Source organism: Carcharodon carcharias, chromosome 28 (assembly GCF_017639515.1).
Source record: "Carcharodon carcharias isolate sCarCar2 chromosome 28, sCarCar2.pri, whole genome shotgun sequence".
NCBI lineage: Eukaryota > Metazoa > Chordata > Chondrichthyes > Lamniformes > Lamnidae > Carcharodon > Carcharodon carcharias.
In genome coordinates this window covers 4,783,805-4,798,497 of record NC_054494.1, presented here as the reverse complement: position 1 = coordinate 4,798,497, position 14,693 = coordinate 4,783,805, and the positions used below count along the sequence as shown (strand labels likewise).

Sequence of the window (14,693 nt, the reverse complement as noted above, 5' to 3'; positions counted from 1 at the left end):
CAAAGCTTAGGCCTGATTCAATTTATTAATTTTCACAAGCAGGGAGCAGTACAATACAATGAAATGTATATTATCTTTACATAAAATAATAAAGACTGGTAATAACTACACGCTCCTGCTTCCAGTCCAACAATGCTGCTCAAAATTAATGCAAATACTCACAAAAATCAGAGCTTTCACAGTTTTCCGCAGTCTGAGGTACTTAATCTTATACTTTTCATTCAGGGTCTTCTTCAAAACCTTCTTCAGTTTGGGTTTTGACTCCTGGAATATGGCCGGGGAAGGGAAGTTGGAGAGATGGTCCATTAACTGAGGATTCGGATACTCAGGTGGGTGAGTCACTGGCACGAGGAAGGGCTGTGTCGGGTAGGTCTGGAGGAGTTGCTGCCGTTCTTTCTCCGTCTAGAAGGCAAAATTCGACCATTTTAGAAGAAATAGGTTTTCTTGTCCGTCATTACCATGTCTCTATCACTGCAAAAGGCAAGTTTTCTCTGATGATGCTCCTGTAAAGTGCCTTGAGATGCTTTACTACTTTAAAGAAATTATCTTCAAAAGCTGCTCGTTCAAAAGTGATATCAGATATCTGTCCATTTTTTTCTTCCTCCTTAAAACTGTTGACTGAGGATCAGACAGCTGTTCAGCTAATGCCAGTACTTTGGGTGTCGGGACCAAGTGGCTGGATATTGCATGTGTATCAACAGGCTATTTCACAATGGAGCGTGTCACACCTGAGCCCATAGAGTCCTCACCCGTTGCTGGTGCTGGTGAGTTTTCCAGCAGTGGTCACAGGATTGCCATTCAAAGTAGGGACCCTGGCTGATTGCTTTTCCTCAGCTGGTAGACTACATGTAGCCACAGACACCATCTACAGTCAGGACCTAATCCAACACCAGCCACAGGTCTATATTTGCAGGCGTGATGAGATTTGATGGGTTGTTATATCTTGTACTACACACAACACAGTTAATCTCTTGTGATACTGGTCACTCACAGAAAGTAATCTCTTTCTGTAATCATCTCTCTGCATCTTTCCCAATCTCTATTTTTGTGTCACACACTCTCACTCTTTTGACGCACCACATTTTTCTCAATGTGCTATCACTCTGTGAAACGTTCCTTTATTGGACTACTCAATTTCAACCTCTGATTCTGCTCTAAGGTTTCCGGTATACAGGATGATCAAAGTGATACTCCAACATAAACAATTGAAGGAGAAGGTGGGGTGTGGCTTGGAGGAAGCAAGAGGCAAGAGAGAGTGGTTTAGGGTTGGCTAGTTTCTGGAGTGGTCACGCAATAAACGAACGTACTGGCTGGGGTGTGAAGCCTGGGAGCAATGTTGAGTGGTGCAGGATGCAGAGAGTGTTCTGGGAAGAGCCAAGGAGGAAACTGAGAAGGCTCAGGGGGTTAGGGAGAGCTGGTGGGATGCTGGAATTGAGGGGATTCTGAGGACTGGGGTATGGGAGAAATGGAGTGGCTTAGAGTACGGGAGTGCTAGACAGCCACTTCCAGACCTGAAAAGTCCCCAGTCTACCTCAAATTACTCTGGAAGGGTAAGGCATCTCAAAGATTTGAACGATGGGTGAAGATGGCAGATGGAATGTAATGTGGGAAAATGTGAACCTGTCCACTTTGGCAGGAAGAATAAAAAAAGCAGTAAAGTATTTGAATGGAGAAAGACTGCAGAAATCTACAGTACAGAGGGATCTGAGTGTCCTGGTACAAGAGTCACAAAATGTTAGTATGCAGGGGCAGCAAGTATTAAGGAAGGCAAATGGAATGCTGGTGTTTATTACGAAAGGAATTGAGTATTAAAGTAGGGAAGTGCTGCTACAACTGTACAAGGCCTGAGTGAGATTGCATCTGGAATACTGCTTTGGTCTCCTCACTTAAGGATAAAGCTGCATTGGATGGAGATCAGAGAAGGTTCACTCAGCTGACTCCTGGGATGAAGGGGTTATTCCATTTCAGAAAGTTTGAGCAGGTTGGGCCGATACCCATTGGAGTTTTGAAGAATGAGAGGTGAGAAGAAATTTTTTCTCTCAAAGGGTTATTAGTTTGTGGAAGTGTCTTCCCCAAGACAGCAATGGAGGCTGGGTGATTGAATCTATTCAAGGCTGCCTTAGATTTTTGATCAACAAGGGAGTCAAAGGTTACGGAGGGGCAAACAAGAAAACGGAGTTGAGGTTACAATCAGATCAGCTAGGATCTTATTGAATGATGGAGCAGGCTCGAGAGGCTGAACGGCCTACTCCTGCTCCTAATCATTGTGTTCTTGAGGCAAAATAGTTCCATGGTGCATTCTCCAGGGCAACACCCCGACCTATCAGAGTCAACTTGCCAACTAATCAGCACCCTTTTCTCATGTTGCTTCCTTTGAAATTTGGTATTCTTGCATCTGTCCTATGAATGCAAAACAAAAAGCTACAACAACATGTCTCTTTTTTCAGCAATATTAGAGATTTGAGCAACGATGAACCAGCTTGTGGGAGCCCTAGACAGGAAAGGGGACTTGTCCTTACTGGCAGGCACATCGAATTCTGCTGCAAACTGGAGTAAAACGTTCTGTATTCATATTTCTACACCTGACTTCACTCACTTATGACCATCCCAGACAATAACAAAAATCAATTGATTCAGCACTTCTCAATTTTTTCACAGTGTCAGCAGAAAACTCTCATCCTCTTCCACTCTTCTTGTCTCCAAAATAGTCTCACTTGTTCCTGTTTCACTTCTGCACACACCCTCTAACTTTCTAAAAGAAGAGACTTGCGATTATACAGTATCTTTCATGACCTTGGGCGTCCCAAACTGCTTTTTTTATTCGTTCATGGGGTGTGGGCTTCGCTGGCTAGGTCAGCATTTATTGCCCATCCCTAGTTGTCCTTGAGAAGGTGGTGGTGAGCTGCCTTCTTGAACCGCTGCAGTCCATGTGGTGTAGGTACACCCACAGTGCTGTTAGGAAGGGTGTTCCAGGATTTTGACCCAGTGACAGTGAAGGAACAGTGATATATTTCCAAGTCAGGATGGTGAGTGGCTTGGAGGGGAACTTCCAGGTGGTGGTGTTCCCATCTATCTGCTGCCCTTGTCCTTCTAGGTGGTAGTGGACTTGCATTTGGAAGGTGCTGTTAAAGGAGCCTTGGTGAGTTTCTGCAGTGCATCTTGTAGATGGTACACACTGCTGCTACTGTGTTGGTGATGGAGAGAAGTGTAAGTGGACGATGGGGTGCCAATCAAGTGGCTGCTTTGTCCTGGCTGGTGTCAAGCTTCTTGAGTGTTGTGGGAGCTGCACTCATCCAGGCGAAATGGGGAGTATTCCATCACACTCCTGACTTGTGCCTTGTAGAGGGTGGACAGGCTTTGGGGAGACAGGAGGTGAGTTACTCATCGCACGATTCCCAGCCTCTGACCTGCTCTTGTAGGCACAGTATTTATATGGCTAGTCCAGTTCAGTTTCTGGTCAATGGTAACTCCCAGGATGTTGATAGTGGGGGATTCAGCGATGGTAATGCCATTGAATGTCAAAGGGCGATGGTTAAATTCTCTCCTGTTGGAGATGGTCATTGCCTGGCACTTGTGTGGTGTGAATATTACTTGCCATTTGTCAGCCCAAGCCTGGATATTGTCCAGGACTTGCTGAATTTGAACATGGACTGTTTCAGTATCTGAGGAGTCGTGAATGGCACGGGACATTGTGCAATCATCAGTGAACATCCCCACTTCGGACCATATTTTGGAGGATAGGTCATTGATGAGACCAATTTGCAGCCAATGAAATTCTTCTGATGTGTGCTCACTATTATAATGTAGGAAACGCAGCAGCCAATGGGTGTCCAACAAACTCCCAAAAATAGCAATAAGATATTTAACCATATAACCCATTTTACTGATATTAGTTGGGGGTTAAATAATATTCAGGACACTAGGAGAACTATTTTACTCCTAGAAATAATTCCACGGGATCTTTTAGTTCCACCTGAAAAGAGAGGTGGGGCCTCAGTTTAATCCCTCATCCAAAAGGCAGCTTCTTCAATCGTGCAGCACTCCCTCAGTACTGCACAGCATGAGACAGCTTGGAGTCTGTGCCCAGGGCTCTGGGGTGGAAACTGAACCTACAACCTACCGACAAATAGACAAGAGTGAATCATATCTGACACATCCTAAGTCACCCTCCTCCTTCATTCATTCGCTTGCTCCCCTCAACTAATTCTAATTTGCTCCAGTTTCCCCTCTTTTAACTAGTCTTTCAAGCGCCTCCTCTCCTATCATGATCTCCTCCTGCAGCTCTAGCCCTGCCTGGAAGTACTCTGGAAGGGTGGTTCAAGGATGTGATAAGCAAGATGTCCAACAGGCGCAGAGACAGGCAAATGGGGGAGCAAGAGGTTCTGAAGAAGACATGAATCGGGAACTGCGTTAAGAGATAGAAAGAAGTGGGTTGTTGGAACTTCATCATAAGCTGTGGGTAAGGTCAAAATGAAATGCGTGACGGTTTCCATGTCTGGTGGGGGAGGGTGTGGAATGCATAGAGAATAAATAATCTAATTATTTAAACTCCAGACAATAATTCAAATGGAGCTCAAGGAGTAGGCCTGAGAACATGTTTCTAGGGACTGTACGGGCAACACTATGAGCCAGGAAGAACACTTGATTCTGAAGTGTTTCTTAGGTTCTACGTATTTTCACATGGGTATGTTTTCAGGTAACTGAAATTTCCAGTGATGACTAAAGCATTTATTCACCAATCTGATTGGTTGCTTAATGCTATTTGCCAGTTCACAATTGCTACTTTGGAAAAAAACCAAGTGATTTGATTGTTCTGTTTTTAGCCACTGATTTATTCCCTATTGGCACTGGTGCAACTGAACTGCTCCTGATTGGTTGATTATTTGGCTCACTAAACATGAACCAATCATGTCACAGGAAGATTTCTTTCAACCAATCACGAAGCTGTGTCCTAATCATGTAACTCTGAGATGTGATTGTTTCTGGCAGGTTCTTGGAGAGCTGATACACACAGGTAAAAGAAAAGTGGTGCACTGGAGCCAAGACTGGAACGGAGTTTGGAGTTCGCACAATGGATCAAGTGGAGACAATGATGAAGGAAATTATTTTACTGGGGATTTTATTTTTATATCCATTCTCAGGACATGGAAGTCACTGGAAAGACCGGCATTTGTTACCCATCTCTAACAACTGAGTGACATGCCCTGCCATTTCAGGGTGTAGTTAACAGTCAATCACTTTAGTGGGGAACTGGAGTCACGTATAGGCTAGTAAGGTAAACATCATTTGTAAACCAGTCCAGTTTCCACAACGACCAAAATGATTTTATATTTTCTTATGCAGATACCAGATCTTATTTTTCTGGATTTTTAAGCTGAATATTCTCAAAGTGGCATGAATGGATTTGTACGGTTTTATAAATATTGTTAGGGAAAGTGAGTGGCTCAGGGAAATCTGGGCCCATTAAAGATACATGCAGGTGATACTGTCATTAACAAGAAGGAATGGCAGAATTACTCAGTGAAGATTTTGAGTCTACACAGCAGGGAAGGGGATAGAACACTAGTTGCTCAAGGGAAATTAAAGATAAATCAAGGGGAGGAATTTATTGGGTTCATATAAGTAACAAAAAAAGGTAACAGATTAAATAAGACTTAGACAAATCTCCAGGACTGGGCAGTTTGCACTCCAGGATATTCAAAGAGGTAGCTGAGAAAATTGCACTTATTCTTAATAATCTTCCCAAACTCTTGATTTGAGAATTGCATTAGATTAGAAAATTATAAAGGTCACTCGATTAGTTAGTCAGAGTCGGAGAGAATGGCACTGGGGATGAGGGACTTAGTTATGTAGAGAGAGTGGAAAAGCTGCATTGGTCCTATTTACAGAACAAAGATTAAGAGGAGAGTTGATGGAGGGGTTGAAAATCATGAAGGGCTTCGATAGAGCAACTAAAGAGGAACTGTTTCCAATGGCAGAATGTTTGATAACCAGAGGTAAATGCCATGAGCATGTGTAGCAACATGAGAAAACATTTTATTTGTTTTACATAGTGAGTTGTGATCTGGAATAAATGGTTGAAGCAGACGGAACAGCATTATTCAAAAGAACTGAATTAATATTTGAAGGGAAGAAAATATACAGGGTCATGGGTGACAGTGCTTAAATTAGTAAGAGAAGGGACTTCCCTCTGTCTCCCAGACCTCATCCTGCCTCCCAGAACTGCTGGCCAATCAGAAGCTGGCAGCACTCCACAATGGCAGAGGCTTTCCAGGTTTTTTGTTTTATTTTTAAACCTATGGAAAGCACCCCAGTCAATGCCTCCAGGAGAGGAGGGGAAAGGGGAAGAAAATGTCAAATAAACAAGCCACAGCAATTAAAATAACCCGAGTTCCCACTTACCAACAGAGCAAAGACCCCATTCCTGTTCTCCAGTCTCTTGAATCGTCTGCTGCCTTTCTGAGTCTGTAAGACAGTAAATACACTGACGCTCAACACAACATCCTATCACCCCGAAAACAACAGCTCTTAGACCCGTACTGCAGCCTCATTAAAAAATATTTCATTTAAACCGAGTGCAATTCAACAAGGGTCAGAAAATGTCACAAAGAATCGAATCATGGGAGCATTTAAAGAAATATCATCCATTTTTACATCTGGTGCTCAGGGATAAGTTGTCTTCCCTAACTTGGAAAAGTCAGTGTTTCTAAAAGCTATGGAGGATGTTGATGCAGATGTGGAGCAGATCTGTTTGTAAAAGTAAAGAGTTTAGAAATGATTGTCTCAATTTAAAAACTGTCCATCTATAGAACTGATGAACTTGGCTGGCATTGAAAGAGCAAATGGGCAAATAGCGATCTAGGAGTACAAATACACACATCACAAAACAACATGAGACATAAAGAAAGCAAACCAAGCATTTATTTCTGGAGGCACAGAACCGAAAAGTAAATAAGTTACGTTAACTTGTACCAAACCTTGGGCCCAATTCTGCTCACCTTATATAAGAGATACAGGGGCACTGGGGATGGAGCAGAAAAGGTTCAAAAAGATGAGATCAGAAATGTGTAGAAGGTATACCTATCAGAAAAAAATGAACACGTGCTTGTTTTCTCTTGAAAAATTAAGGCTAAGGGGTCCCCCTAATGGAGGTCTTTCAAATTACGAAGGTTTTGATAGAGTGGATACAGAGAGATAAGAACGAGAGGCTGCCAATATAAGATAATCACCGAGAAATCCAATCGGGAATTCAGAAGAAACTTCTCTACCCAGAGAATGGTGAGAATGTGGAACTCACCACCACATCCAGTAATTGAAGCAAACAGTATCGATATATTTATGGGTGAGCTAGATAAGCGTATGAGAGAGAAGGAAATCCTGAAGGATGCTAACAGGGTTAGATGAGGAATGACAGGAGGAGGGCCAAGTGGAGCACAAACAGCAGCTTAACCTGGTTGGGCTGAAAAGCCTGTTTCTGTACTGTTTATCCTTAGTGATGGTTACCCTGATGTCTAACATAAGAGGGAGGTGGAAAATCTGAGCAGATCCTAACCATGCAGAATACAGACTCACAGCCCAAACTCCTCACTGACGCTGGGTAGCATCCACCCTGAGCAGCAAGACAGCTCACCACCACCTTCTCAAGGGCAACTAGGGACAGGCAATAAATACTGGCCCAGCCAGCGAAGCCCACATCCTATGAATAAATGTTTTAAAACAGTGATATCTGCTGCTCACAAGGGCCAGTCAGTGTGGGAATGAGATAGCTTACCTAATCATGGTAGTTTACTGATAAATATACCAGCCTATGATCATCTGCAAATCCCATGCTGCTCAAAGTGGTGCAGCCAATGGCCAACTCCTATATGAACAGAACCGAGAATTTTATAAAGCTGGGTTTCACTCAAATGATCTGCTCCGCGCAGATAAAGCAGTATCTGTTTTATTAACGGACTGCTGCTGCTGATGCTGACAAGCCCCTTCATGTCTCAGTTAAAAATGATATGAATGAAGTGGAAACACCATCCTCATGGTCCTCATGTCCCAGAGCAACTAAAGAGCTGCTTTTACCATCCAGGTAAAGCATTGTTTGTGTGGCCCTCACCCTGACATCTGACTGCTGATGTCGCTCTCTGTAGATGAAAATCAAGATTCCCAAAGAGGTGCTTGGGTACAGAAATTCCAAACTGTCAGAGTGTGTAAAATCTGCAATCAGTGCACACCATTACTGGATGGGGATAGCAACCTTGCTAAGGAATCTTGTTCTGTAGGTGTTAAGGTGTTAAAAGTTATTCGAGAGAACATAGATTCGCACCAATATATTGCACAGCAACTGGCAGAACACTGTAAGGTGGTCAACATACAGCTCAGAGGTCACCGGGACTCTGCACAGTTACTGTTCCATGTCTCACTGAGCCACAGTTCTCAGCTTTCTAGTTCTAGGGCAGCAGTTCCCCAACTGGGGTCGCCGAAACAGTGAACGGGGTCACATGTTCACTCTCCTCTAAGACTGCACCCCACATTGGCACCAAAGCCCAGGTGGTGTGTGGCCCTGCCCTTGTCCTGCTCACCTCTCAGTCTCTCTCTCTTTCTCTTTCTCCAGGCCATGGGGTCTTGCCTACGGCTGCTTCACTTAATCTCCAATCCGCTTCACTGGATTTCAGGACCTGGCCCCACCTCGTACCCAGCTGCTGAACTTCTGACCTCAACCCTGTCACTGTTTAACAACCTGGGTTCCAACATAAGCCATCTCCAGACCCTCAACCTGCACTTCTGCTGCTTCCCGCCCACGATCCATGAACTGGAGTGGCTCGGGTGATGTGACGAACTGGTGAATACGTAAAACAATCATATTTTTACAAAGTACTTTAAAAACACATTTTAAAAATTTATACGTTGATCTATATTCCGCAAACTTTAATAGTTATTGACTGAATGTTACACGATGGTTTTATTGCTGTTTTGTTATTGTTGGTGTTTAGGGTTGTGTCAATTTTCAAGGGTTAAAATGGGGTCAAGCTGGAAAATAGTTTGGGAAGTGTTGCTCTAGTGTGTTGCTGCATCTAGGATTCTGTAAAATCAGAACGGTAGAGAGAAAACTTAAAATCCTTATAAGAAGAGAAATAGTCTCAATGAACTGATCAGGGAGTAGCTAAGCCACAAATGCCAAGATCGAGGTTTCATCCCTGATCGACATTGGGAGGGATCACAGGCAAGGATTCTTCATCCTATTTGCTATTCAGGGATCCTTCCTAGAAATGTCTAAGTGTGATCAAATGGTGAAGAGAGATCTCTCATAGCTGTGATGTCAAGTAGCTAAAGACTTAGTCAAGGTCCAGCAGTAATTAAGGCAGACAGTTGGTGAGAGGGAAACAGAGTAGACTTGTTTCATGGTAAATCTGATTCCTTCAATGCTTGGGACCGTTGGCCTTCAATAGATCAGAAAGAGCTCGAGTTACAGTGACAATATAACAGCAAAACAAATACACCTTTCCTAAATTAAACTGCAGATCACTGGAATTGGAGGGGAAAAACGAAAGTATACAGGGATGCAATTTTAAATTGAATGTTTGGATTTGGAAATTTAGCAAGAGGAATGCGAGCATAGAGAGTGCAAGATTAATCTTTGGAAATTTGGGAATGCACTCCTTAGGCACAGCGATAAATCTGCCCTGCATTCTCTGCCTTTGAAGGAAAAAATAATTAATTCAGGAAAGAGAGGAATTTTATTAAAAGAGCTGCAACAAGTGAATCAGACCATCAGGATGTAATGAATAGTGAGAATAGGAGAGTAACAGGTCCACATGTATACAAGGAACACTCACCTCTCGGTACAGAACGGCTTCGAGGCTCGATTTGGAGCTATAGGAAAGAAGAGCAAGTCAGTCAGTGGGTAATATGAGGTAGTTTCACACTGACATTGATACAGATTCATTGCATATTGGACCTTGGGATGTCACAAAGCACTTCAGGGCCAATGAAGTATTTTCGAAGTGTATTTTCAGTTGTAATATAGGAAGTGCAGCAAGATCCCAAAAGCAGCAATAAAATAGGTGACCAGATAATCAATTCCAATGGATTCTTACTGAGCAAGACACCAGGGAGAAATCCCCAGCTCTTCTCTGAAATAGTGCCACAGGATCTTTTGCACGAGTAGACAGACAGTACCTCAGCTCAACATCTGATCCGAAAAACAGAACCGACAACTGTGCAGTACTTAATCAGCACTGCACTGAAACATCATCCTAGATTATCTGGAGCAGGGTTTCAACCCATGGCCTCTGACTGAGAGCCAGCACTCTCCAACTGAGCCACATCTAACATCTGCGTCAAATACTTAAAGAGAAGGCGTCATATGTTGATATTGGATAGATTTATTTATTAAAGGAAAGCACTGGGAATGGGATTTCCATTTCCACTCCGGATCCCTTGCAGCATTCCCACTTATCCTGGATAAGTATCTATATTGGGCACATTCACTGACCATTTGCAAGTACCAAAGGTCCTAATTACAAAGGCACCATTTAAACCAGGTTTAAGTAGGTTAAATGTTTCAGGCAAGACAAGCAGCTGTTTGTTGAGTGATTACTGGTTAAATATTAATTGTTTAGAGAGGAGGAATTTCCCTGCCTAATGAACTCAGTTATCTGGGAGAAGGAGTTTTTTCGGAAATGGGAGATTATTGGGAATAGAAGCACCTTTCTCTGCTCCTGTCACAATCACTTAGATCATAAGACAGAGGAGCAGAAATTAGGCCATTCAGCCCATCAAGTCTGCTCCTCCATTCAATCATGGCTGATAAGTTTCTCAACCCCATTCTCCCGCCTTCTCCCTTAAACAGCTTTACACTGACTGACTGACTGGTGTACTCGCTGCTCACACAAAGACCCCTCAGTGTACTCACTGCTGACACAAAGACCCCTGGGTGTACTCGCTGCTCACACAAAGACCCCTGGGTGTACTCGCTGCTGACACAAAGACCCCTCAGTGTACTCGTTGCTCACACAAAGACCCCTGGGTGTACTCACTGCTGACACAAAGACCCCTCAGTGTACTCGCTGCTCACACAAAGACCCCTCAGTGTACTCGTTGCTCACACAAAGACCCCTGGGTGTACTCACTGCTGACACAAAGACCCCTCAGTGTACTCGCTGCTCACACAAAGACCCCTCAGTGTACTCGCTGCTGACACAAAGACCCCTCAGTGTACTCGCTGCTCACACAAAGATCACTGGGTGTACTCGCTGCTCACACAAACACCCCTGGGTGTACTCGCTGCTGACACAAAGACCCCTCAGTGTACTCGCTGCAGACACAAAGACCCCTCGGACACAATGTTTTGCTTGTCGGGTGGGGTCGCAGCCAACCCGAATAAGTGTAGGAGGAGGCGCGATGTGTAAGATGAGGAGCAACGTGTTAGATGTGGAGCGATGTGTTAGATGAGGAGCGATGTGTTAGATGTGGAGCGATGTGTTAGATGAGGAGCGATGTATTAGATAAGGAGTGATGTGTAAGATGTGGAGCGATGTGTTAGATGAGGAGCGATGTGTAAGATGAGGAGCGATGTGTTAGATAAGGAGCGATGTGTAAGATGTGGAGCGACGTGTTAGATGAGGAGCGATGTGTTAGATGAGGAATGATGTGTTAGATGAGGAGCGATGTGTTAAGATGAAGAGCGATGTGTGAGATGAGCGATGTGTAAGATGAGGAGCGATGTGTAAGATGAGGAGCGATGTGCAAGATGAGGAGCGATGTGTAAGATGAGGAGCGATGTGTACGATGAGGAGCGATGTGTAAGATGAGGAGCGGTATGTAAGATGAGGAGCGGTATGTAAGATGAGGAGCGATGTGTAACATGAGGCGCAATGTGTAAGATGAGGCACAATGTGTAAGATGAAGAGCGATGTGTAAGATGAGGAGCGATGTGTAAGAAAAGGAGCGATGTGTTAGATGAGGAGCGATGTGTACGATGAGGAGCGATGTGTAAGATGAGGAGCGATGTGTAAGATGAGGAGCGATGTGTAAGATGAGGCGCAATGTGTAAGATGAAGAGCGATGTGTAAGATGAAGAGCGATGTGTAAGATGAGGAGCGATGTGTAAGATGAGGAGCGATGTGTTAGATGAGGAGCGATGTGTACGATGAGGAGCGATGTGTACGATGAGGAGCGATGAGTAAGATGAGGAGCGATGTGTAAGATGAGGAGCGATGTGTAAGATGAGGAGCGATGTGTACGATGAAGAGCGATGTGTTAGATGAGGAGCGATGTGTTAGATGTGGAGCGATGTGTTAGATGTGGAGCGATGTGTTAGATGAGGAGCGATGTGTTAGATGTGGAGCGATGTGTTAGATGTGGAGCGATGTGTTAGATGAGGAGCGATGTGTTAGATGAGGAGCGATGAAATTGTGCGAGTGTCCTGACACCATCGCGCACTCGTCTGATGTTCTGGTCAGCGAGCGTGTGTGGGAGCAGGCAGTGCACCCACGCACAATTAAAAGACCAATTAAGGCCATTAACGATCCAATTGATTTAAATTTTTCGCTGCCCTCACAGTAGGGCAGGCAAGCGACCTGTAGATTTTTGGTGAAGCCTCAGTCAAGGGCAGGTTTCGATCGGTCATTAAAAAGCTCTGTGGCTCAGGGAGGTTTTCCAGTGTGAAGTTCCTGCTCACCCCGCTGCCCATCCTCCACCTTTCCACCCTCCCCTCCCCCCCGCTGCTGCGCATCCTCCACCTTTCCACCCCCCTACCCCCCACACACAGGCAGCGCTCAGCGCTGCAGCACGTGTCTCACGCTGGCTGGGTGGGCTTTAATCGGCCCATCAGCGTGAAATCGTGGTCCAGCCCCGATTGTGGGTGGCGGCTGACTTCTTGCCCGCCCCCCACCGAGCCTGCCCCACGAGGGCAAAATTCTGCCCCTCATCACGTAAATCCAGTGAACTTCCTAATACCTCATAGAACAAGAGTAAATATCACCAACAAGCATTTGCTTTCTCTCACTTTTCTGCAAAATAATTTGTTCCAACAATGAGAAGCCTCTGTGCCCCAGTCAGTAACTAATAAATGAATCAACTTTGCTGAGATTGTAGCCCTGGACTGTTCTTTGATGTAGGAACCGAGCGGGTGATGAGGGTATTGCAGTTCATGGTATACGAACTTTCAAAAGACATCTGATAAATACCCACATAATTGAGGTGTTAGCAAAATTAAAGCCAACAGGATGAAAGGGGCGGTGGCTGCATGAATACAAGACTGGCTGAGGGGCAGAAAACTGAGAGTAATGGTGAACAGTTGTTTCTCTGGACTGGAAGGTAGTAACGGCAGAGGAGTCAGCACTGGTCTTACAGACATATACCAACGACCTGGACTTCGGTACATGGGCACTTTTACAAAACTTGCAAATGGCAGGAAACTCTGAAGCTCAGTAGGAGACAGTAACAAACTTCAATAGGCAGGAGAAGGGCTGGTGAAAGGGACAGATGTATGGCAGATGACATTTAATGCATTGCAGTGATAGACTTTGGTAGGAAGAATGTGAAGAGGCAATACAAAATAAAAGTCACAATTTTAAGGGAGGAAGAGAGACCTGGGGGGCAGGGGTACTGGTCTATCCACAAACTAGGAAAGCTGTTAAACGGCATAGCTTTGTAAATAGAGGCAGAGAGTACAAAAACAAGGAAACGATATTTTCCATTTTTATAAATCACTGGTTAGGCCCCAGCTAGAATAGTGTGGCCAATTCTGAGCATCACAAGGCACAAATAGCCATGTGCAAATATGATCTAGTGGCAGTAACAGAAAAGTGGCTTAAATTAGTGAGGACTGGGCACTTAACATTCAAGGAGATAGAGAGTTCCGAAAAGATAGGGAAGTAGGAGAGGGAGATGGGGTGGCAATACTGAATAGGGAAGACATTGTAGTGTTAGAAAGAGGGGATGTCCTTGAAGGGACAAAGACAGAATCCATTCGGTTAGAGTTGAGAAGCAGAAGCAGATGATCACAGTGCTGGGCTTTTCTGTATGGCCTCCAAATAATGAGAGAGAGAGGGAGAGAGTGAGTGAGGGAGAGGGAGGGAGTGAGTGAGGGAGAGGGAGGGAGTGAGGGAGAGGGAGTGAGGGAGAGGGAGGGAGTGAGGAAGAGGGAGGGAGGGAGAGATAGAGAGAGAGAGATAGGGATAGAGAGAGAGAGCGAAAGAGACAGAGACAGAGAGAGAGAGACAGCAAGAGAGCAATAGAGAAAGTGAGAAAGATACAGAAAGAGAGAGGGAGAGATAGATAGGGAGAGGGAGAGGGCAACAGAGAGAGAGACAGACAGACAGAGAGGGAGAAAGAGAGAGAACAATAGAGAGAGAGAGAGAGAGACACACACACAGCAGAACAAATCTGCCAGAAATTCACAGAGCTGTGCAAGAACTATAGACCGGTGATATTGGGGAACATTAATTACCCAAAATCGATTGTGATAGTATTAGAGTAAAGGATAAGGAGGGGCAAGAGTTTATGAAATATGTTCAGGAGAACATCCTTGATCAGTACGTTCTCCATCTGACAATAAAGAAGGCATTGTCCAATGTGGTGGTGGGGAACACGGGAGCCAAGTATCTGTGTGGGAACAATTGGGTAAGAATTTATCAAAAGACTTAGACTTGTAATGCAGAAGACCAAGGAATAATCTAAAGTCAACCATCTAAATTAGA

The 14,693-nt window shown here is 44.4% G+C and overlaps 1 protein-coding gene across 7 annotated transcripts in view; it reads right to left on the bottom strand.

Annotated features, from left to right (window-relative positions):
• tbrg1 (transforming growth factor beta regulator 1) overlaps positions 1-14,693 on the bottom strand; it is a 147,884-nt gene that overhangs the window by 100,525 nt on the left and 32,666 nt on the right. For 6 of the 7 annotated variants that reach the window (XM_041176520.1, XM_041176521.1, XM_041176522.1 and 3 more), the window contains 3 exons: positions 9,825-9,861; positions 6,403-6,465; positions 163-402 (listed from right to left, as the gene is read on the bottom strand). In XM_041176520.1, coding sequence (XP_041032454.1) covers positions 163-402; positions 6,403-6,465; positions 9,825-9,861 — 340 coding nt within the window. The remainder of the gene's footprint in view (positions 1-162; positions 403-6,402; positions 6,466-9,824; positions 9,862-14,693) is intronic. The other variant, XM_041176525.1, reaches the window with a different exon arrangement.